The sequence below is a fragment of the Lactuca sativa genome, chromosome 4 (genome assembly GCF_002870075.4).
Source record: "Lactuca sativa cultivar Salinas chromosome 4, Lsat_Salinas_v11, whole genome shotgun sequence".
NCBI classification, from domain to species: Eukaryota; Viridiplantae; Streptophyta; class Magnoliopsida; order Asterales; family Asteraceae; genus Lactuca; species Lactuca sativa.
In genome coordinates this window covers 306,050,578-306,076,980 of record NC_056626.2, presented here as the reverse complement: position 1 = coordinate 306,076,980, position 26,403 = coordinate 306,050,578, and the positions used below count along the sequence as shown (strand labels likewise).

Sequence of the window (26,403 nt, the reverse complement as noted above, 5' to 3'; positions counted from 1 at the left end):
GACGAATTTATTAACGGAACGAGTTACAATAATTGAAAGAATTTTCGGGTTGTCACAAACAGGGTTGCTAATAACTCATAGCTATTTATTTTGTCGTGTTGTATGTGATATTTTGGACCACTGATAATCCTCATGACTGTTGATAGTCTCACAGTTTGCGATAACTCATAACTGATTATTATGTTGTGTTGGATATGATATTTTGGGGAACTTACTAAGTTTAGTTTTAAAGTTGTGGAATAAAATGTTTTTTAGGTATCAGTTATTGATCATGGGAAGGCAAAAACATGACTGTACACACTCATCAGTAACACTGGAGATTACACATTTATTACATTACTCAGATTTTCAAGGAATTGCATTTTGGAACAAATGAGTGTTTCTTAACATGGGTTTCATGAAAATGAAGTTTTTGCCTTAATTAAAAACAGAAATTATTTATGAAAATGAGACGTTACAGCTCAAGTCAGTACAATTAGTTTAACTAGGTTCTTGGTCAGTCCAAACATGAAGTTAAGCCAATCGGTTCACAGACGAACTTGGCTAGATTTACTGTAACGAGCCATGTCAGCAAAGTCTCTTCAAGCAATTAGTATATTCTGTAGTTGATTAGTTGAGACAATTACTTAAATTTTATTATATCAATTTCCTTCCCATTAAAAGATGTACAACACAAGAATCAACGATTTACAACTTCCTTCTTCTATGGGAGCTAATTTCAATCAGTTTGCTTAGTGTCTGTTCATTTGATCTGATAATGAAGATGAATTAGCTTACTATACTGCTAATAACTTCTTAAAGTACTCAACAATAGTGTTCATGTCTGGCCGATCACTCGGTTGATCCATTGTAGCCAATAACATTGTGAATGCCAACTACACAACAGTCAGAAGAAAAATAATCAATGATCGAATCTAATATTGAGTAATGAAGAGAAAAAGGGTTCATGTGTTGTGATATATCATTAAAAATGGACCCATGTTGGGTTCTACTCTTTATTTCCTCAAAGAAGCCAATGCTGCAAAATAATTTTAACGAGAAAACCATGTGCCAAAAGAGAAAGCCACAAGCCTTTTTTTCATGATATTAGCTAAGGAACTTCCATTTCAAATAACAATAGGCAATACCCTAGGGAGGTTTAGCAATACACTTTCAAAAATAGGAAAAGGAAAAACCTTTTTAGCTTCACGTGACGTATATTTTCCATTAAGCTTTAGGTCCACTAATGATCCGATGTTGTCTATTTTTCCAGCTGGCAAGACCTATTTGACAGAAGCCATAAGATACATAGGTTTAGCAGAAACGACAATAAGTCAACAAAAATCAACCAGACTCTTAATCTCTTACTGAGTTGACGATTCCTTTGGATGGCTTGTTTCCAGTAAGAAGCTCAAATAGAAGAACCCCGAAGCTATACACGTTCCCTTTCATTGTGAGCTCTCTTCCCTTATATCTACCACATAAGAACACGTTAGCTAGCAATACCAATATTGCAACCAAGAAATAGATAGAACAAGAAGCTTTTGGGACACCACTATTCAAACAACAACTAAAAAAAATTGTAGCTAATTCTTTTCACATAAGAATTTTCGTTTACGTTCATTAATTGGGCCAAGTCAGAAAAAAGAATGTAGCCAAAAACTTGGCTTACTCTGGAGCCCAATAACTTTCACTTGCTGATGAACCGGTTGAAATCTTTGCATTAAAGTTATCAAACAAAAGCACGTTGCTGGAATCAATGTGCGCAAATAGGTTTTGATAATGCAAATACTCTAATCCCTTTGCCACGTCATATGCAATTGTTACCCTTTGTGTCCAACTAATCACAGAATTTCCTGCATCATCATGCAAAATTTGGTGTAGCGTTCCCTGTGTCCAATGTTCTTCAACCAAGAAACGACGATTGTCTCTTATACAATAACCAAAGAGCTTAGCCACATTTGCATGCTTCATTCTTGAACGTACAAACAGCTTGATGAAAAATATATACATATGATTAAATTATATACAATTCAATTGCAGGAAAAAAAAAACAAATACAATATATAATTTCCAACTTTAACTTACTTCTTCCAAAAAACTTGATTCGGATTCCGGATTAATTTCTCTTATGACAACAACGTCTTTATTCAAGCTTCCGATATGAACGCTTTTGTTTAATGGATCATAAACTTCGGTAGTTTCTTTATTACGTTTCTTTTTATGATTAGTAGATACGTTTCCTGCGGTATCAGCTTGTGGAACCCAAGTGTGCCGATTGGCCATAAGAGAGTTTAATGAACACCAATACGCTATTGCAACAAATGTAAATATCGTCAATAACTTAATACAAAGGGACATTAAAATTAAAGATTTGGTAATTTTAAACATTTATTCTTAGCTACACATTTACGCATCTTAAAATTAAAGATTTGGTGATTTTAGTGTGGTATGTGGGCCATGGACATTCAAAGAGAGATGTGTACAATTTACCCGATGCTTTTGGTAACAATGAGCGGAGAGGGAACCTTCTTGGACCCAACTCTCTCATAACAGTTTCAACAATTCTTTCTATGCAATCTGATTCATTCCTGCACATTTTGTGCAAACATCAATATGATTCAAAGAAATTTTAATTTCCATATGATTCATCACCCAAAATGCTTCTGAGGCTATAATTCTGGATGAATCAATGATTACCAATCGAGTTAACTAAAAGCTCATTATTTGATCTTGAACTTATAGAAATCTCAAATTAAGGAAGAGATATATCCTTTTGAAAATGACTAACTATTACCTGTCCAAATAAAATGTCAACGGATTGATTAAATGCATGGCATCCATGATTTGATATGAGTGACCAAAAAAAATTTAAATTTTCAGTTTGCTTAATATATTGTAGAGACAAATTGTAAAAGTCTCTAATCTCTAATCAGAATACACAAATATTTTAATTATTAGAGAGAAATAATGTTACCCGTGTACTTCTATTCCGGCAATATTTGTAGCCTGAATGAGGGCATTTCTCCATATTGATAGCTTCATATGATTTCCATGAACTGCAAATCCATCCCCGAAGCAACCACTTTGGTGCTTTACCTCCGATGGTTGAACATGATAGAACACCGGAATAACGTACCGGCCCATTGACCGTTTGCACTCAAAAATTTTCTCGAGTTCCGTTAAGCAGTTAACTGACTCTCCGTAGTTTTCGGATAAAACGACAACCGAGATTCTCGATTCCTCTATGGCTTTTGAAATAGATAAGAAAATGTTTCTTCCAATTCGGATGGTCTTCTCATCCTTAAAAACTTTGATTCTTTGTCCGATGAGTGCAGCATAGAGATGCGATACAAAGTTCTTACGAGTGTCTACACCTCTGAAATTTAAGAACACGTCATGTTTCCATCGATAACAGGGTGAAGACGACGACAATGACTTGTCTCCATTCAGGTCCATGGCTTTCGTATTGCCCTATGTACAGATTCACACATCAAAAGTGGTATACATATAATATATGTATTAGGTTGTTGATTTAGACGATACAACGCTGGAATTAACAACATAGACACATCTATGATTTCGTTGAAGTTTCAGAAAATAATATTTTAAGATTTTGCAGGCTTTTTTTTAACCTCTCCTTCAGTTGTTAAAGTTGTTAATTGTTAAATGTTAGTATCATAATTTAGTTTACGAATACAACAGACACTTTTATGATTTCGTTGAAATTTCGGAAAATAATATTTTAGGATTTTATTGGGTAATTTTTTTTTAAACTAGTTCGTTAGTTGTTAGAAGCTAATATCATCAAGCTAGCAGACATTTGTCCGGATTACAACTTAGGTGTTGTTTGTTATTTCGAAGCAAAAATGTTTGAAGTCTGCAGACCACCTCTGCAACCCTCTGTAGCAGAAGAGGTGGACCAAACGACTGAAACATATAATAAAAAATATGTATCTTTTTTAACATCTGCAGGCTACTACAGTAAGTTAAAGTTAGGTGTGAAAAGGTTTGAAGCAGATGGTCTACTGTTGCGCCACGCAGCACACGCGCAACAGTTTTTAAGTCAGAAGTCTTCTGAAAAACAAACAGCTGCGAATGATCAAGTGCTACGCGGCGCATCAATAAGAGGTCAGAAAAGGTTTTTTTTTAAAACAAACAGCACCTTAGATGTCCAATCTTGTAACTTCTAAAAAATACAAAGTAAAATTTTCATTTTTCAACAACCAAAACAATTCATTCATCTATAATATAGTCAGCGTATAAAAGTATTTTTCAAAACATCCGTGTAAAACCATAAAACATATAATGTGGAAAAACACCGGTAAATGCAATGCAATCAAGTCGGGTCCTACCATTTAGAACCAGGAGTACCTGAAACATTTAAACATTAAACTGTAAGCACAAAGCTTAGTATTTTTCCCAAAATACCACATATCATAAATAAAACTGGGCTCATCCCTAGGGTTATATTTCAACCCATATGAATGTTATGATCCAACCATAGTCTTATAGTCACTTCCTTGCTACAACCCAGTTGTAGTCTTTCCCGCTATGGTCCAGCTATGGTCTTTCATACAAGTGTTGATCAAACCATAGCTTTTCAACGAGTGTTGTGATCCAAACACAATCTTTCATACAATGTTGTTATCCAACCATAGTCTTTCATGCACAATCACAAAGACAGTCTAGCATTTAACATCGTATAGTGAGAAGACTCGCCTCACACAGCAGTCGAAAGTACTAAAGCTCTCACACAGTATAATGGTACTATACACCACCTAATGAAACATTCAACGTCAAACCTCAGTCTCCCCTCCAAAACTAGAAATTGACCAAAAATCATTAGGTCAAAAAGTCAAATGTCAACGGTCACCACATCGTGGCCACAATGTGGCAATTCAAACAGTCGCGACCAACTCCACCACCACGTTGTGACAACAATATGACAAAAAAAAAATGTGAAGACCTCCTTCATTAAATCGTGGTGAGCATCATGTCACATTGTGGTTTCTACACTAAGACAACTTAATGAATTTAGCTCTAATTTCATTACGCTCCTTTATCAAACTTTCCACAAGGCTTCTTGGGGCTTTAAAGGTTAATAAAAATCCAAACTTTACACATATGCATGATCCATGCATGTCCTTCACTCAAACTAGGTCAACGGAAAAGAAATTGACTTAAATCTAATGCATGATTTCCAAAACACTTTCAACTTCAAGATCCTAAAGGTAAAACAGTCTAGGGACCTTGATGAATTATAAAGTAGCTAACTTTGTGACACCCATCCGTTAAAACTTTAGCAATGGGTCATAATATGCATATTTTGTTAGATCAATAGGAAATAAACCATAAATATTAAGACTTGAAGACTTACAATGGTCTAGAAAATGATCACAAAGGTGGAGATGAGATGGTTGCTAGATCCATGGACTAGAAATCCTCTTTTTTCTTCTTCAAATGTCACCAAATCAACCAAAATATGCTTAAGAGCTTGAAAGGTGGCTATGGTTTTGATCTAAGCACAAGAGGAGTGATGGAGGCTAATGGTGCGCAAACCCTAGCCATCACATCCTTTAGATAAGGCCTTAAGGCCAGAAAATTAGGCTTTAAATATGGGATGCCACAACGTCATAGTCAAAACATTGCCACATCGTGGCTATTAAAAATGTTGTAAAATCATCAATCAGAATTTCATCGAAGGGTACCACTATGAAATCATAAGCTAAACACTTTCACAATGAATAAACATGAAAGGTGTTGCGGGTCTAACTAAGCTCACAGGAAGATCCAACCGATAAGCGACCTTCCCTACCGGGTCAATAACACTAAAAGGACTGATATATTGAGGGCCCAACTTGGCCTGCTTCTGGAACAATCTGACATATTTCTATGGTGACACCTTCAGTAGCACTAAATCCCTAACCCTAAAATCGAGATCGGAATAACGTTGACCAATGTAACTCTTATGTCTACTCTTTGCAATCTATAGTCTACCATGAACCTGTTGTAGCAACTTCATAGTCTTAAGCACTACCTCAATGCTCCGCATCACTCGTTGACCAACCTCACCCCAAAAAACCAGGGTCGTACACTTTCTTCCATAAAGCAACTCAAAGGGAGGCATATCAGTGTTGTTGTGATAGTTTATTAGTTGTTATTTTAGGAGAACTCAACTAAAACAAAGTAAATATCAAAACTGCCACCAAAATCCAACACACATACACAAAGCATATCCTTAAGATTATGGATGATCTGATCACGTTGACCATCAGTCTATGGGTGATAAGCAATACTAAAAAGCAATCGAGTACTCAACTCCTCGTGAAACTTCTGATGGGTTTTGAGCATTCCAACAGTTCGTAAGTGTACATGCAACCCTAATAAACCTTGGATCTATGTTTGTCTAATTCTAGCACTCCGGGACTCATCTCTAACACCTAAGAGGTTATAAGGAAGGGGGAGAGGGTTTAGGGGTAATGGGAGAGAATGACTATGAAAGGTGTGAGTTTTGGGGGTGTTCTATGCCTCCATTTATAGGTTGTCTGGAGCTTCTCATGCCGTGAGGCTTGGCTCTCACGTCGTGAGCTTTGCATAGGCACCAAAGTGAAGCCTGGTGCTGACATGTGGCGCATGACGTAGGTAAAACAACTCATCTTTAAAAATGCATAACTTCCGCATACGAGATTCGTTTTCGACGTTCTATATACACGCGCGTAGTTAATGACAAGATCTACAAGTTTCCTTTTGACTCCATCGGCTAATTCTCGACCGATTTTAAATTTAACAGTATGAGAAGATTATACTATTACATGACTTCATAAAATTCATAACTTCTACATACGGACTCCGTTTTCGTCTGTCTTTTTATCGTTGAGCTCCTATTAATGAGGTCTTCAATTCTCATTTAGGTTGCATTGGCCAAAAATCAATTGATCTAAAATTCGAATTCCAGTTTGTGCATTGTTATGCCAAATCATAGAAAAATCATAATTTCCTGATACGAAGTCAAATTTGGGAGTTTTTTTTATGCATGCTCTCGGTTTAACGTATACTACAACTTTCATTTAGATATCTAAGGCTAAAAAGTAGTTTATCAAAAATTCACTTTTTACGTCAGACAATGCGGTGCCGGTTTTGTCGCGAAACTTCGACATGTCATAACTTTTTTTGTTATAACTCGGATTTCAGCGTTCTTTATATGTACGGATCCTTTGTGACATATACTACAACATAGTTAAGATTATTCATTCTAAATAACCTTCCATCAAAAATCCTATAACGACCAAAAATTTCAACCAATTTAAACTTTTCAAAAACAACTTGATTTCATTAAATTATTACAAAAAGGTTTTCAATACAATTAATTTAGAGTATTCCCAGAATCACATCACAACATAACATGAGGAGCGGTACGATCACGCCTTTGCCTTGCCACGGTCTCCTGAAGAACCTGAAAAACATTAAACCACAACTGTAAGCCCGAAATCTTAGTGAGATACCCCCAAAATACCAACCACATAGACCATACACGCATAACATGCCATATCATATCCGATCACAGAACAGCCATGCACTTCGGGTCTACTGTGTGACTGGTCCGCCGCACCGGCCAACAGTCCACCTGGTCCACCCTCCGAGTCTAGCCATATACATCGAGTCTGCAATGTGATTGGTCTGCCCGCTCTGGGCCTTCAATCCACCTGGTCCACTCTCTGAGTCTACAGTATGACTGGTCCGCCCGCACCGGGCCTTCAGTCGGCCTGGTCCACTCTCCGAGCCTCGGCACGTCTGGTCCGCCCTCTTGGGGCCTACAGCATATCTGGACCGCTCGCTGGGCCTTCGGGACAACCGGTCTGCCCTGGGTATCTTGGCCTACAGCACAAAGCAGGACCCACCTCAACCCAACCCCAGTCCAACAACCATGTGCACATAAACATACAATCATATAACAATTCACAATCAACAAGCCGATCTAGCAGATCACATAACATATCATCATCCTAACCAGGATATCGACCTAACCGGTCACTAGCATATACCATCCTAGCTACCAGGATGCAACCATAACAAAGCAATAATCATAACAACAAATACCCGGATCTCAATCCGATAAAGGGCCGGCCTTGGTGCCTTAGACCCTATTGATATAGTAAGGATAACTCACGTCACACTGCTGAAACTCTGTACAAAAGAAGCAGATTCTCGAATCACCGCCTCACCGAAAATCCCGAACTAGCCATCATAGCACAAATAATCATTAGGCTAAGCACAATACCCTTCCAAGGGTAAATTGACCAATTTACCCTTCACTCATTCCGGCCCAACACTAGATAAGCTCTCAAGCCCACTAATGACCCAAAGTCCAAAAGTCTGAAGCAAAGCCCACTATTGGCCCAATTTACTAAATTGGGCCCACCTCACCAAATAGGCCTAGACCCATGGTCCATAACAACTAATGGGTCCACAATACTCTATCCATAATGTCCAGTCATCGCCCAAAATCCAGCAGCCCAATAACAGCCCAATCCCTAAGGCTCAAAATGAAAAACCCAACAGAGGGAGTACGCTGGGCGTACCCTCCTTGGTACGCGGGGCATACACACTGATTCACAATTGGGGATCGGGGCACTGACCCGCTACGCGGGGCGTAACTTCGCTGCTCATTAAGTCCACATAACTTCTTAATGGCTTAAGCTCTTAAGCCCAAACTTCAGATCCTTAGGCCAAATATGCCTAAGATTCATAAAGTATCAAACTTTATCACTTGGGACATCCATAAAGCTCTTAATCCAAGGTCTTAATCCATTAAGACCCATATATCTCACATATGGAACAACCATAGCCCTTAGGAGCTCATTTTTCTCACTCAAGACATCTCAAAAGGTCTGAAAGGATAGATAATCTCGACCAACTCAAAACATGCATCAAGATGAGGACTTTTGGGAAAAGAATGATGTCAAAACTTCACAACACTTAGATCTATGCAATATAAATGACAAGCAAGAAGCTTTATACCTCATATAGGCTCCAAAGGATGATATCTTCCCAGATCTATAAGCTCCAACCACTCAACTCCTTCTTTGACAACTTCCTCTTTCTTCTTCTACCCTCTCCTTTGCCAAAATAAGCTTTTCAAGGCCAAACACACCCAACAATGGAGGTGGAACGACTATCTAGGGTTTCTGAGGTTAAGAGAGAGCTTATGGAGGCTAGGGTATGAACCAACATGTTCCTTATATAGTGGCTGACCCTAATTTTAGGGTTTTAGAACTCTGAGAGTACGTTGGGCGTACCTCTATTACGCCGGGCGTACTCAACCTTGCACCCGCGTCCAATTACACACTTACGCTGGGCGTACGCGGCGTGTCCCCAAATTTCATATTTGGCCCTCTTTTCCACTTTTCCTACAAGATGACCAAAATACCCTTCCTCTTAAATCCCGGGGACTCACAATTAAGTACTCTTTGGAACGGGGCGTTACAATTCTCCCCCACTTAAATTAGGCTTCGCCCTCGAAGCCGTGACAACCTTACTCCAGAACTTCTCCCGCAACGCACCACCTGGCATTCACCAGACCAGGTTCCTCAAGACACAACCATCGAAACCCGAAACTCACTTTCTCCTTTCTTGCGGTGTCCTGACCACCGCCTCAAGCCGGCCACCGGCTTCACCCTCTGATAACCACACCTATCAGATTCCACACTTACCAACCGAGTACCCCTCCATGGCACTTTTCTCGATCCTGACCACAACAATCACTTGACTCTTACGAGCTAGGTATAACCCTGAACCTCCGGGTTCCCGATCCAAGTCCAACAATATTTACTCCATGCTGACAGAATGACACATTCTTCAGCCTCAGAGCAACTCCCATGAGTTATCCTCTTGCAATCGCATGCACATGCTGAACTAGCTCTAGCACCCTCGGGTTGGGAAAACCCGTCACACTGACGACACCTCCAAACATCCCCCAGGATGAATCACCACTACATACACAATTCCTTGATCAGAGTCAAAATGGGAATACAAGACTCCATCCCTCCATCCTTTTCGAGCCTCTTGGCTCTACACCCGCGGAATTCCTTCCGCAACCACAACAGACATCCCATCCGGATGTGATTCCATACCACTGCCGTAATCACGCTTCTCAATGACCATAATTGGATCACTCTAATCATAACTCTACACTGCCGCTTTCACTTCCGTGAATTTACACTCCCTCTCGGAGCTACACTTATCTCTCTTTCCTTACCAAGGAAATCCACTTGGCCGCCTTGTCACTGCGACAAGTGCCACGGTGCTCGCCCAACGCTACACCACTCCCCTATAGCATAACCGTTATCCATGCAACACACATGCTCTGAATCCGCTCGCAAGGACTCTCGAGTCCATGCACTATCTCCTCTAATTGAAATAAATACCCGGGGCCAGACCTTCTAATGCTAACACATCGCGACATACTCAATCCATTTTCCTCGAACCGATCTAATAATACCTGCAGAGTCTTCAGCATGACTGGACCGCCTTACCAGGCCTTCAGCTAATCTGGACCACTCTCAGAACCTTCAGCCAATCTGGACTGCCCTCCAGGGCCTTCAGCTTGGCTGGACCATTCTCCGAGCCTTCGGCCTGACTAGTATGCCTACCGGCCTTCAGTCTACCCGGACCGCTCAACTAGCATTCATCCTTCCGTGTTATCTCTCCGGGAAATCCTCCCATGCATACTGTTCTAGCCCTCTAGGGGTTCCGAACTCTATCTCCATCATACATACTCAATCCCGGCCTGATCCCAGGCCCTTTACAATCAAATACCCTTGGTCTGTATCCTGCCCCACATGCCTGCCACTTACTCATACCAGCCTATGCTCTTAGCTGACAGAAACACTGCTGAATCCCAAGCAGCTAAACAACCTCACATGCTCATCGATCTTCCAGAGAATTTTCCAATTCTCCCCCACTTATAGCACTGACTATCAATCACCGGTCGCCATCACCGACCTCCCTCAACAACCTTACACAACACAAACTCTTACACACGAACTGATTCCCACTAGAATGAGCAACCTTCACAAAATCACATAACAACACAAAACATCTCGGCTCGAAAGAAACTCGATCTCTAGCAACCACTCCTCAGATTGCAGATAATACCCGACATTCAGACTAAAAGCCAAATTCCCACTAGACCCCTCATGAACGATAACCAATGACATTCCCAACACCAAACCCTTAACCACACCATAACCCGCAAGGAACAACGAACACAATACCAAAAATCACACAACAAAACTAGCAGATATACAATACTCCACAATAAGCATAAGATAACAAAACATCAAGAAAGAAACATACTTGCAGCTGCATCCGGCACTGCCCTAACCTCCTCTACTGTAAGCTGATAAGCACGACCCTGAGCCCTTGGGGGATCCGCTCCACCCTGACCTCCACCCGTGATCCTCAATGTGGCCGGTGCTGGAGCCTGCACCGGTCCTGCAGCAAGCTGTGGACAGTTGACCCTCAAATGCCCAACCTGATGACAATGATAACAAATCCTCAAATCCCGAACCGGGGCTGACTGCCGAAAATCCTTCGCATAGTGCCCCTCCTTTCTGCACTTGCGGCATGCACCACCGGACCTACAAACTCTGGTGTGACCCTTCCCACACTTCCCACAAGCGTGGCTGCTCTGATCTCCCACCCTAGAATCAACGGTCTTGGACCGTTTCGGCGCCGGCTGCAACTGCACCGGAGCCTGCCTCAGCTCACGCAACTGCAACTCAATCTCCAACTCACGCCGCCTGGCGGCCTCCTGCAACTCCAACAAAGTCTCGCACCTCTGCGTAGACACAAACTGTCTGATATCTCTCTTGAGCATACTCAGATATCGGGACATCTGAGCCTGCTCCGAAGCGAACTCAGGGTAAAACATCGCCCTCTCAGTGAACATCCTGGTGATCTCCGTCAACGACTCCGAATCCTGCTTCAGCTCAAGGAACTCCTGAGCCAATCTCTCCCTCTCAACCCGCGGAACATAACGAGTGCTGAACATTTCTCTGAACGGATCCCATGAAACCGCAGCCCTCTGCGCATCCGAATATGACCCCGTGGTCAATCTCCACCAATCCTTCGCCCCGAGCCTCAATAGGTTCAGAGCACACCTCACCCTCTGATCAGCAGGGCATGAACACGTGAAAAAACACCCCTCCACGTCCGACAACCATCTCATAGCAACAATCGGGTCCTGAACTCCATAGAAGGTAGAGGATTCGTATTAGCGAAGTCTCGATACTGAAAACCTCGACCGACTCCTCCCCCTGCCGCTGCTACAGCCGGTGTAGCCGCCGCGGCAGCCGTCTCTGTGAGAGCCGCATAGCGCTCATCAAAATACTCAACCATGGCGGTCTTGATCGACCCAAACAGTTCCGGCAGCTCGGCCCGGAACAACGCAGCAACCTCATCATGCAGGATCTCACGAATCCTAGCATCCAACTCGCCTGTGGTCATCTGACCCACAACCTCGGACGGTACTGACCCGCCTGGAACTCCCTCTCCTGCTCCGGATCCTGACCCGGATCCACTCCCAGCATGCCTCGGAATCACCATACTAAAAAAAACCACAAGATCTCAGATTCTTCCCACTATCTCGGGAACCAACTCTCAATCCAACCCTAGAGGTCATGGTTTCCCTGATACGCGTATGGGTCTTGTGCTTTCAGTAGTACGGGCCTATACTACCTTCCACACCTACCCATATTTGTATGAAGTACTACCACAACACCGTAGTGAAAACATACATAACAAACGCTCAACCCTCACTACTAGAGGAACACTGGAAATCTCCAACGAGGAAACCCTAGGCTAACAGGCATCATAAATCAGGCAACATTATCATGAAATCCTAAAGATCCCTAGCCTAGCACTAGCATGCTGGTCTATCAAACTCAAAAACAAATATCATGTATGGTATTTTGGGGTTACTTACTGGCTCCGGTTGATCGTACCTCCGCGTCCTCCTTTACCCATTTTGAAAACCATTTTAAATTCTCTTTTGAAAACCCTCCTCGATTTGAGACTGAAGTCACACGAGTGTTCCTCCAATTCACTCAAACCAAGGCTCTGATACCAACTTGTAATGACCAAAAATTTCAACCAATTTAAACTTTTCAAAACAACCCGATTTCATTAAATTATTACAAAAAGGTTTTCAATATAAATAATTTAGAGTATTCCCAGAATCACATCACAACATACCATGAGGAGCGGTACGATCACGCCTTTGCCTTGCCACGGTCTCCTGAAGAACCTAAAAAACATTAAACCACAACTGTAAGCCCGAAAGCTTAGTGAGATACCCCCAAAATACCAACCACATATACCATACACGCATAACATGCCATATCATATCCAATCACAGAACAACCATGTACTTCGGGTCTACTGTGTGACTGGTCCGCCACACCGGCCAACAGTCCACCTGGTCCACCCTCCGAGTCTAGCCATATACATTGAGTCTGCAGTGTGATTGGTCCGCCCGCTCCGGGCCTTTAATCCACATGGTCTACTCTCTGAGTCTACAGTATGACTGGTCCGCCCGCATCGGGCCTTCAGTCGGCCTGGTCCACTCTCCGAGCCTCGGCATGTCTGGTCCGCCCTCTTTGGGCCTACAGCATATCCGGACCGCTTGCTGGGCCTTCGGGACAACCGGTCCGCCCTGGTATCTTGGTCTACAGCACAAAGCAGGACCCACCTCAACCCAACCCCAGTCCAACAACCATGTGCACATAAATATACAATCATATAACAATTCACAGTCAACAAGCCGATCTAGCAGATCACATAACATATCATCATCCTAACCAGGATACCGACCTAACCGGTCACTAGCATATACCTTCCTAGCTACCAAGATGCAACCATAACAAAGCAATAATCATAACAACAAATACCCGGATCTCAATCCGATAAAGGGCCGACCTTGGTGCGCTAAACCCTGTTGATATAGTGAGGGTAACTCACCTCGCACTGCCGAAACTCTGAACTGAAGAAGCAGATTCCCGAATCACCGCCTCACCGAAAATCCTGAAATAGCCATCATAGCAGAGATAATCATTAGGCTAAGCACAATACCCTTCCAAGGGTAAATTTACCAATTTACCCTTAACTCATTCCGGCCCAACACTGGATAAGCTCTCAAGCCTACTAATGGCCCAAAGTCCAAAAGTCCGAAGCAAAGCCCACTATTGGCCCAATTTACTAAATTGGGCCCACCTCACCAAATGGGCCTAGACCCATGGTCCATAACAACTAATGGGTCCACAATACTCTATCCATAATGTCCAGTCATGACCCAAAATCCAGCAGCCCAATAACAACCCAATCCCTAAGGCCCAAAATGAAAAACCCAACAAAGGGAGTACGCTGGGCATACCCTCCTTGGTACGCGGGGCGTACACATTAATTCGCAACTGGGGATCGCGGCACTGACCCGCTAGGCGGGGCGTAACTTCGCTGCTCATTAAGTCCACATAACTTCTTAATGGCTTAAGCTCTTAAGCCCAAACTTCAGATCCTTAGGCCAAATATGCTTAAGATTCATAAAGTCTCAAACTTTATCACTTGGGACGTCCATAAAGCTCTAAATCCAAGGTCTTAATCCATTAAGACCCGCATATCTCACATATGGAACAACCACAACCCTTGGGACCTCATTTTTCTCAGTCAAGACCTTTCTAAAGGTCTGAAAGGACAGATAATCTCGACCTACTCAAAACATGCATGAAGATGAGGACTTTTGGGACAAGAATGATGTCAAAACTTCACAACACTTAGATCTCTGCAATATAAATGACAAGCAAGAAGCTTTATACCTCATATAGGCTCCAAAGGATGATATTTTCCCAGATCTATAAGCTCCAACCACTCAACTCCTTCTTTGACAACTTCCTCTTTCTTCTTCTAGCCTCTCCTTTGCCAAAATAAGCTTTCCAAGGCCAAACACACCCAACAATGGAGGTGGAACGGCTATCTAGGGTTTCTGAGGTTAAGAGAGAGCTTATGGAGGCTAGGGTATGAACCAACATGTTCCTTATATAGTGGCTAACCCTAATTTTAGGGGTTTAGAACTCTGAGAGTACGCTGGGCGTACCTCTATTACGCCGGGCGTACTCAACCTTGCACCTGCGTCCAATTACACACTTTACACTGGGCGTAACCCAGCTTACGCTGGGCGTACTTGGCGTGTCCCCGAATTTCATATTTGGCCCTCTTTTCCACTTTTCCCACAAGATGACCAAAATACCCTTTCTCTTAAATCTCGAGGACTCACAATTAAGTACTCTTAGGAACTGGGCATTACAAATCCATTTTTGACGCTTATTGTCTCTAAATTGACTAGCCCGGATCTGCGGGCGTTACAAATGAACAAACAAACTTTCCTAATCATTGTCTCCTCATAACACAAGGAAACGTAGGAAGTTATGGACACCAATCCAAGTTACTTGGATACCACTCCAAGGTATGGAACCTATTACACGCCTAAGGCCATATTCGGTTCTTAGAAGTTCCCAACACTACAATTATTTAGTTTACAGCCAATACACTCTATTAGCCATTTCTATCAATACATCTTGTTTGAATCCTTTTTTAGTCGATCTAACAGTTTTGTACTAAAAGACATCCTCTATACTTTTTACTCCTAGTGCCATTTACAACGACGAAAAGGAGCTATAAATTTACAACAAATAAGCTCCTTAGTTGGCATTAAAGAGCTTATTTTTCGTTGTTAATTTATAGTCTCTTTTATCGCTGTAAATTTGTAGCTTATTTACTAATCGGGTTTTGGCTGTGCGATGGACTGGTTATATATTCTTGGATCACGACAACACAGTCTTTCTGGCGTACCAAACAATGGCATTTGTGTGTGAATTTGTACTATAATCAACCATTCAATTTCTTCTTCTATTATTTGATTTGGTTAAATTAAGAAACTTCATCTGTTGGCATATCAATTTCTATAAAAAGTCATCGCCACCTTCGTTACATTTAACATTACCATCAATACCAAAGTATGGATAATTTGCTAGTTCGACATAATGAAAATTTCATTCTATTGGCTTTTGATGTGGAACTACTTGCATTTGACGTGGAGGTACAACCGTTTGATATGATAAAACTAGTATTTGAAATGGTGTTACCGGCAATTGATATGGTACATAATATCCATGACGGACATAGTGAATTTGTCAATACGTATACTTGTTTTCATAAACAACTTGTAACTTTAATTGTTGTTGTAACCATGTTCTATATGCAACATATCCACAAATATTGTGAGGATTATTTAGAGAGATATGCATACATGCTTGATTGTTGCTATCTCTTTCGCTGAATCTGTTCTCAACACGTCTTTTTCCTCTTCTGCTACCGGACCCTCTTCAACTACTAGATCGATTCTCACCAACAACATATCTATTTATATCTATTTGCGACATTGTATTGGACATGCTATGTCTCATCCAACAAATCATATGAGTTGAAATATGTTTAATAATCTTCTTTAAACGCTTTACATAACCTTCATCGTTATCAGTATAACATATTACATTGTACGGAGTTGGATATGATATTAGGTTTGTCGTCTAATCCAACCATCTTCATGACTAATTTGTATATTTATGTGAAATTTATATGTACAAGAATTTCAATATCAAAGTTTATATCAAATGGTGTAACCTACATCAATTCTCTATTTTTACAAACAATCTCTAATCTAATATGTACGGATTTTTGCAATATGAATTTTGATTTGGTAATACAGTTTCTGAATTTCATAGTCATGACAAGATAATACATGTTTTTTCAAAAAACAAAAAGGAAAAAAAATCACGGGCATGTTATTTTTTTTTTTTTTTTTGCAGCCAATGACGTCCGAAGCGATGTCGATTTTGATTTTTCAAAAAAATATTAGAACACACTTTTTGCATATGACCGATTTTCGCAAATGCTCATCTTGATTTTTTTTTGGCTATGATAATAATTATAAAAAATAATTATAAAAATAATTAATTAATGGAATTCATTTTGATAATACTAATTACATTGCCTAAATGAAAATACAAAAAAATTTATACCGGAGATCATCTCTGTAACGTAAAATATGTAGAGTTTCCATTCAAACGGCAACGTCGGAATCTCCTCCATTAGCCCTAGAAAATACCTCGCCTCTCCACAGCTGTCGTAGATGTCTGCAATGAATAATCTTCCGCCGGATATTATCGAAGCAATACTCCGGCGCCTGCCGGAGAAATCCCTCGGCCGGTTCAAATCCGTATCAAAACAATGGTGCTCGCTAATTTCCGATCCCCAATTCATCAAAACCCATCTCCATCAACACAGCCACCATAAAACCAGTAAATTGATTCTCGTTTCCGATACAAAATGCCTCTACTCAGTCGATATCAACGAAATCGTTCCGCATCTCAAATTTGACGACATACCCGCAACCGGAAATGAAATAACTTTCCGGCCACCTTCGATCAGGTGGGAAGGTATCTTGGGGTCTTGCAACGGGCTTGTTTTAGCGATAGACGAATATGACATACTCTATCTCATGAATCCAACCACACGTAAGATCTCGAAACTTCCCCTTTCCCCTTTTGCACTCCCGATTAGTGAGAGTTTTGAAATGTATGGATTTGGATACGATTCATCCACCGACGATTACAAAGTAATCGCGATTTCTTTCTGGGACACCGACAACGAGCATAATCCTGATTGCACCGATATGTTCGTCAATGTCTATACCCTGAGCAACAATTCATGGAGGAAATTGCCTAATTCTCCTTATGATCATGCTGTGGGCCATCTCGTTAGTGGGGTTCTCGTCAATGGGAGCCTTCACTGGTTAACAAGCACACGACCCAATTACTCATCAACCATTATTGCGTTTAATTTAGCTAACGAGAAGTTCAAAGAAATTGAATTACCTGATTCGATTGATAACTACAAAGCTGTTTTCAACGAGCTTGTTGTTATTGGTGGGAAGCTTTGTCTTTTTAACCAACTGGGTAATGATTTGTGGGTGATGGAGGAGTATGGAGTTGGTATGTCTTGGACCAAGGTTTCCATCCATGGAGTCGATATAGATAATGTGAAGCCTATTTGTTCAGTTGATGACAGCAATCGGGATATTGTTTTGGGTGATGAAGATGGAGTTATTATATACAATGTTGATGAGAGAGTATGCAGAAATGTAAGGATCCTAAGGGGTCCAACTAGATTCACCATTGGAGGTACGTATGTTGAAAGCCTTGTATTACCTACATACATCAGAGAAATACCATAAACTTGCAGTTTTCTTTCTGTAATAAATTTATAATCTTCTTGTCTTGATATATATGTTGTGGTATTCCTATATTCTATGACCTGTTTGGTTTTTGTTACTTCTAATGTGAATTTGTCTAAATAAATAAAGCCTATTTGCATGTAAGGCCCCTAATTGAGTTATTTCAGTTCATCTGTTTATTTTCTGTGAGTTACCCATTTCCTCCTAACATTCCTTTACACAATCAAGGGTAATTAATAACCAAATGTGAAGATGCATATATCGATACAATCACAACTATCTGAATTATATAGAACATGGGATAAAACAACAAGTTGAGATGCGATTTGATAATATGGTGATAAAATTTTAGCAAATACATAAGTATCTAATGGAAGAGAATAAAGTTGACCTCCATGAGGAGGTGTCAGGTGTGTGATCGTCCTTTATATGTCGCTAATCTGTTGCTAAATCCATTGTGTTGTCGTTATACGTTGCTAATTAATCGCAATGCGTTGCTAATCTGAATGAACCAAAAATCCCTTGCTGCTGTCCTAACGACTCCCCGAGCTATCAATATAAAATAACACCTAGTTAATACTTGGGTTCCAAACTGTATCTAAAAGTCCATACTTAGGTTAAAATGACCATTTTACCCATGATCTAGTTTAAACCAAAACTAAGGCCCAAATCCACAATCTAAAAGGCCCAAAACCAAATAATCTTTCATGGCCCATTTATGGCCCAATTTTCCAAATTGGGCCCAATCTCTTTATGGGCCTTACCCTAAGCCCAATAACTATTTCCAAAACCAAGATACTTGTTCCCAGAAGACCCAACAAGAACTCATAAGCCCAAGCCCACCAGGAGGCCCAAACCCTTGGCCCAAATTGCAAAATCCTCTCTGAGTACACGGGCGTACTTAGCTGTACGCTAAGCATACTCGCTGCTTGAGTCTGGACATGTACGCTACGCGTACCATCTTGTACGCTGCGTGTACATGCATGGAACCTGCTATCCACTTACTCCTATACGCGCCGCGTACATGGATGGTACGCCTGTAACAACGTAAAAATTTAAAACAATTTTTCATTTTTCAAACAATATAAAAATATCAATATTCTCAGATCTCATGTTCAACAAATGTCATCATGATAAAAACATATCCCAAGATCATAAAAATAATCCTCTGCTAGTGTGTACGGATCATGCCGACACCTTCTCGCAATCCTCGGTAGTACCTGAAACACATAACACTTAACACTGTAAGTATCAAAGCTTAGCGAGTTCCCCAAAATATCACATACAATACATACGCCACTCAAGGCCATATCTTTATGGGACCTTCCGACCCATGTGTCTCAGGGGACTTCCGTCCCAACCCTGGTAGACCTTCCGGTTCTACACATAATGACCTTCCGGTCCATACCCTTTTTGACCTTCCGGTCCATAACATGATGACCTTCCGGTCCAAAACATACTGTTCATAACATAACATAACACATATCATCTATCAACATACATCACATACTCTTCTTAGCACATAAGACCTTCCGGTCACTCATAAATACCACTCTAGGTAACGTATACTGAGAAAACTCACCTCGTATGCTGTCTAGTAACTCACGTGCTCGGTATCCCTGAACCTTGTAACAATGACCTAGCCCCGCCTAAACACAAGCAATCATCTCAAATCAATAACGACTCTCCAGGCTAGACTAGTCCCTTCCAATGTCCTCTCAGAAGGCTAAAAGAACATTTTACACTTCTAATGGTCCACAAAGTCCAAGTGTTGACCAAACCCTAAAAGTCAACGAAAGTCAACTGTAGTCAACGGTCAAAATTTGACCAGACTTGTCGAGTGCACTCGTGTGACTCGCCGAGTCCAAGCGTGTCCCCTGAATCCTTCTAAGGTCTCACTCGACTCATCGAGTGAACCTTCCACTCGACGGGTTGCCACCGGCCATGAATCGCGGGGCAACCCCGACTCGACTCGTCGAGTCCCCTTGTGGACTCGGCGAGTTCCTTCCATGGCAACACTCAAATGACCTTCTGAGGTCAGATCTATTTCTCTAACCTATAGATCTGACCTTACCATACTCGATAATCACGTAAAGGCCCGACCTTTACACTCATGCAACGTCCAATATGCTTCTTTTTGCACAATAGCCTCTAAAATGGCAACCTAGGTTCATATCTCTAATGGAGTAGCATAAAGATGGGAGGTTGGGGTTCTCTGGACCTCTCAAGGTCCAGATCCAGAGTTTAACACTCAAAGGGACATCATAAGCATCATATCCAAGCCAATAAAGGGTACAGAAAACTCTAGATTCAAGGGTTCTACACCAAAACAAAAGAAGGGTTCGATTTAATACCTCAAAGATGGAGTTTCCTTGCTTGAAACCACAAAATAGGAACCCCCTTGACCTTCTTTTGCTGGAATCTCCTTCTTCTTTGCAGAAACCACACCAACAAGGATCAAAATAGTCCTTCTACTCACACCACACGCTCAAGCTCACTAGGGTTTCTCTCTCTCGACTGGTAGCCGCAAATGAGGGCCATAAGGTCCCTTAAATAGGGCACAGGCCCGAGGATTTAGGGCTACCACCCACAGCGCGGACTCGTCGAGTCCTCCCATCGACTCGTTGAGTCTGTTCATTAATCGAGTCAGCAAATCGCGATCCCACTCGACGAGTCTAGGCGTCAACTCGTCGAGTCCCTCCTCATAACTCAAAATAAACAATTTAAATATGGTACCTGGAAATCCGGATGTTACAATTCTTCCCCACTAGAATCAGACTTCGCCCTCGAAGTCTCGCTCTGCAAATAACTCTGGATGCTACTCCCGCATCTCCACCTCCGACTCCCAAGTCAACTCGGACCCTCTCCAATGTTGCCACTGGACCTGAACCAGGGGCAGCTCCTTGTTCCTCAGAGCCTTGATCTTCCGATCCAAGATCGCGATCGGCTTCTCAACGTAATTCAGGCTCGCATCCACCTGAATATCCTCTAGTGGCACTACCGCCGACTCGTCGGCTATACACTTCCTCAACTGAGACACGTGGAAGGTATCATGTATCTGGCTCAACTCCGCAGGTAGCTCTAAACGATACGCTACTCTGCCCACCCTCGCGGTCACTCTGAAAGGACCAATGTACTGGGGCCCCAACTTTCCCCTCTTCCTGAATCGGATCACTCGTTTCCAAGGAGATACCTTCAGGAGTAGGAAGTATCCAACCTGGAACTCAAACTCGGATCGTCGCCTGTCCGCATAACTCTTCTGGCGACTCTGGGCTGTCAGCAATCTCTGCCTGACCTGTTGTATCTGCTCAGTCGTCTTGAAGCACTATTTCAGTGCTACCCATCACTCGCTGCCCTACCTCTCCCCAGTAGATGGGAGTTCGATACCTCCTCCCATACAATAACTCAAAGGGAGGCATACTAATACTCGAATGGTGGCTGTTGTTATAGGAAAATTCAGCCAATGGTAAGTACGTGTCCCAACATCCTCCGAAGTCCAACACACATGCTCGAAGCATGTCCTCGAGCGTCTGAATCGTCCGCTCACTCTGTCCGTCCGTCTATGGGTGGTAAGCGGTGCTGAAATTCAACCTCGTACCCATCTCCTCATGGAATTTCTTCCAGAATCTGGAAGTGAAACGTACATCTCGATCTGACACAATCGAGATCGGTACTCCATGCCGCGATACCACTTCTCTCACATACATCTCTGCCAGTCTCTTTGCGGAAGAGCTCTCGCTGATAGCATGAAAATGAACGCTCTTCATCAGCTGGTCAACGATCACCCAAATTGCATCGACACCCCTCGCGATCCTCGGCAATTTGGTGATAAAATCCATGAAAATTTGTTCCCACTTCCATTGGGAAACCTCAAGTGGCTGCAATTTTCCATGCGGACGCTGGTGCTCGGCCTTAACCCTGCGACAGGTCAAGCACCTTTCAACAAACCATGCAACATCCCTCTTCATACAGGGCCAACAATACTCCCTCTTCAGGTCCAAATAGATCTTAGTGGCCCCTGGATGGATCGAAAACCTCGATCTATGCACCCCCTCCATCAATATGGCACGTGCCCCGCCCGCAAACGGCACCCAAATACGACCCTGAAAGGTCAAAAGCCCTCGACTATCGGTAACGAACTCAGATACCTGTCCAATCACCCGCTCTCTCTTGCGGTTCTCCAGTCTCACAGCCTCTACCTGGGCCTCTCGTATGGTATCCAACACCGGAGCCATCACCGTTATCCTCATACAAATGTCTCGTATCGGGGCACTCTCCGCCCTGCAACTTAGGGCATCGGCTACAACGTTAGCCTTGCCCGGGTGGTACAGGATCTCGCAGTCATAATCCTTTACCACATCCAACCATCTCCTCTGACGCATGTTCAGGTTGGGTTGATCCATCATGTACTTCAAACTCTTGTGGTCCGTGTATATGGTACAACGAACTCCATATAAATAATGACGCCATATCTTGAGGCCGAACACCGCTGCCCCCAATTCTAAAATCGTGGGTGAGATACCTCGTCTCTCATGGGGCTTCAGCTACCTCGATGCATATGCTATCACATGCCCTCTCTGCATAAGCACCACTCCCAATCCCGATATAGACGCGTCACAATACACCACAAAATCCTCCATTCCCTCCGGAAGGGCTAATACTGGGGCTTCGCATAATCTCTGGCGAAGCGTCTCAAATGAGGTCTGCTGCTCTGGACCCCAACTAAAAGTCACACCCTTCAGGGTCAATCTTGTGAGAGGAACGACAATCTTGTAGAAATCCCTGATAAATCTATGATAGTAGCCGACCAATCCCAGAAAACTCCTGAACTCGGTGGGGGATTTCGGCACCTTCCATCTCATAACCGCCTCAATCTTGGCCGGATCGACCAATATCCCATTCTGGTTAACGAGGTGTCCCAAGAACTAGACCTCTCGTAAACAGAAATCACACTTGGAGAATTTGGTGAAAAGCCTCTCCGGCCTCAATACTCCGAGAATCTCTCTCAGATGCTCCTCATGCTGCTCTCTAGATCTCGAATACACCAGAATATCGTCGATGAACACGATCACCGACCGATCCAACATCAGCCTGCACACCCTGTTCATGAGATCCATGAATGCTGCCAGTGCATTGGTGAGTCCAAAAGGCATCACCATGAACTCGTAATTCCCAGAACGAGTCCTGAACGCCGTCTTCTGGATATCTTCATCCCGCACTCTCATCTGATGATATCTAGACCTCAAATCTATCTTGGAGAACCAAGACGCTCCCTGCAAATGATTGAACAGATCATCGATCATCGGTAATGGATAACGGTTCTTGACACTTAACTTGTTCAACTCCCGGTAATCAATGCACATCTGGTGTGAACCATCCTTTTTCTTGACAAAAAGGATCGACGCTCCCCACGACGAGCTACTCGGTCTAATAAACCCCTTTCCCAGCAGCTCCTGAAGCTGCGAGGATAACTCCTGCATCTCTGGCGGCGCAAGACGATAAGGCGCCTTGGTTATAGGCGCTGCCCCCAGAACCAAATCGATGCGGAACTCCACCTGCCTCTCGGGAGACACACCCGACAACTCCTCGGGAAAAGCATCCGGGAACTCGTGCACTATCGGATCATCATCAATCGAACTCGGGCTCTCCGCGGCCACTCGTGTATCCATCACATAAGCTACAACCCCCTGCAGCCCTGCTGTAAGCTCTGTCTCGCTCTATCAACTAAACAAAATGCTGACCCGTATCGGGTACCCTCGCCATATACCGTCAGCACTCCTCCACTAGGGTCTCGTATCGTCACTATCTGCCGCTCGTAGTCTATAACCGACCCAAATCGGCTCAACCAATCCATGCCCACTATAGCGCAAACGTCCCTCATCGCAATCGGGACCAGATCTATCGGAAACTCAATGCCGAAGATCTCAAGAATACATCCTCGAATCACATCAGTAGCATACACCGCTCGCTTGTCAGCTATGGAAACTCGTAGAGGTCGACTCAACGCATCTCGTCGAATACTGGTGTGCTGACTAAACGCTAACGACACAAATGATCGACTCGCACCCGAGTCAAATAACACCAAAGCAGGTACAAAATTCACAAGAAAAGTACCTACGCATATCATAAAAAAATAAGCACAATATCTCAACTCAGCATAAATAAATGAAAGAATACATACCAGCCACGACATCGGGCGCTGCGCGGACCTCCTCCGCTGTCAACTGGAAGGCTCTCCCGTGAGCCTTCGGAGCCTCGGCCTTCATTGCCTGACCCTCGGTAGCTCGTGTAGTAGCAGGAGCAGATCCCTGCGCTGATCCCTGTAACAGTTGCGGGCACTCGACCTTCCGATGGCCCGTATGGTTGCAATGAAAGCAAACCATAAATCCCTTGGGTTAGTCCTTGGCTATATGCCCCTCCTTGCCACATTTGTAGCAAGCACCCGACCGATAGACTCCATCATGCCCCTTGCCGCACTTCCCACAAGTGCGGCCCTTCTTGCCTCCTAATATCACATCGGCGGGCTTAGCCCGCTTAGCTGCCGGCTGAGACTGAACCGGCCGCCTATCCTTCCCCTGAGACTCGGCCTCCTCCCTGGCCTGAGACTCCAGCTCAACTCCCTCTTCCGGGCATTTGCCTGGAGCTCGGCAAATGTCTGATAAGTCGACTTCGCCACGAACTCCCGAATGTCCCTCCTCAGAATGCTCAAATACCGGCTCATGCATGCCTGCTCAGACGACACGTGCTTAGGGCAAAACAACACCCTCTCATGAAACATCCGTGTAATCACAGTCACAGACTCCGTCGCCTGCATGAGGGACAAAAACTCATGCGCCAACCGTTCCCTCTCCACCGGGGGAACATACTCGTCTCTGAACATGGTGGTGAACCTCTCCTAGGTCACCTCCGAAATCTCTACAAGAGTGAAGTTCGCCGTCACGAACTTCCACCAGTCCTTCGCCCCCAAGCGAAGCTGGTTTAGTGCAAACCGAACCCTCAGATGCTCCGGACACGAACATGTGTAGAAGAATCCCTCGATATCAGAAATCCATCTCATCGCATCAATCGGATCTTGCGTCCCATCAAACTCCAGTGGATTCGTGTTGTTGAACTCCCGGAACAGCATCAAGTCACCCCCCTGAGGTCTAGCAGTAGCCACAACTGCAGTAGCTGTAGCAGCCACAACCTCAGTAACCGCTGCGTATCTCTCGTCAAACGTCTCAATCAAAGTGGTCTTGGTAGACCCAAACATCTCCGGTATCTTTGTGCGGATAGCCGCAACCACCTCGTCGTGGATCATCTGACGAAGCTCCTCGTCACTCACGCCGCTGGTCTCTGGTCTGTGGCGTGTCCCCACCATGATGTCTCTGAAATACAACATAAAAATATCAGAGACTCACTCGAGTATACTCACACTCGATAACTCAACCCTACTTGTTCCCTAGTACCCTAAGGATTCTTACTTGGACTACACACTGATCCGGTGTTTTCAGTAGTATGGGCCCTATACTACCTTCCATACCGCATCAACATTCATTCTAAGTCCTCCTCCTAGGATCCCAGATCGCAAGTACTCTATATCTCACTAAGCATAGGCTAACCTTTGGTAGACTTCTTATAAGCTCCTCACCGCTACCTACGCACTCTCAAAGCATCTCATAGCAGCAGAAATCTCCTAGGCTAAGGAATCACAAATTAGGCCACCCTAGTCCTAATAGGAATACCAAGCCTACTCTAGCATGCATAGCATATAACATAATATCTCGTAACACATAAGGTAAGGGAATTTTGGGAAATCACCGTTTGGGCGCTGGCTGATCATACACACTGCTCCATTCAGCTTTCTTCGAAAATCTTTTACTTTTTTTAGAAAAATTGTTTCTTTTATGAAAAACTTTCTGAAATCTCCAGTTTGAGTTCAGATACGCCCGAAGGTGCATCTAAATCTCTCAAACCAAGGCTCTGATACCAACTTGTAACAACGTAAAAATTTAAAACAATTTTTCATTTTTCAAACAATATAAAATATCAATATTCTCAGATCTCATGTTTAACAAATTTCGTCATGATAAAAA

At 43.0% G+C, this 26,403-nt stretch overlaps 2 protein-coding genes across 5 annotated transcripts in view; one reads left to right on the top strand and one right to left on the bottom strand.

The window, feature by feature from the left end:
• Positions 1-614: 614 nt before the first annotated feature.
• On the bottom strand, positions 615-3,513 carry LOC111901536 (calcium/calmodulin-regulated receptor-like kinase 2). Its single transcript, XM_023897403.2, has 7 exons — positions 2,957-3,513; positions 2,473-2,570; positions 2,068-2,291; positions 1,652-1,971; positions 1,348-1,453; positions 1,176-1,262; positions 615-875 (listed from the first exon to the last, which is right to left on the bottom strand). Exons 1-7 carry the CDS (start codon positions 3,436-3,438, stop codon positions 777-779), a joined length of 1,416 nt encoding a protein of 471 aa, XP_023753171.2. The 5' UTR covers positions 3,439-3,513; the 3' UTR covers positions 615-776.
• Positions 3,514-17,088: 13,575 nt separating this feature from the next.
• Positions 17,089-26,403, top strand: part of LOC111901526 (F-box/kelch-repeat protein At3g06240) — a 29,941-nt gene continuing 20,626 nt past the window's right edge. For 2 of the 4 annotated variants that reach the window (XM_052770609.1, XM_052770608.1), the window contains exon 1: positions 17,092-18,275. In XM_052770609.1, the coding sequence (XP_052626569.1) occupies positions 17,225-18,275 (1,051 nt within the window). In that variant the 5' untranslated portion in view covers positions 17,092-17,224. Of the gene's footprint in view, positions 18,473-26,403 lie in introns of those variants that run through there. The other 2 variants (XM_052770607.1, XM_023897393.3) reach the window with 2 other exon arrangements.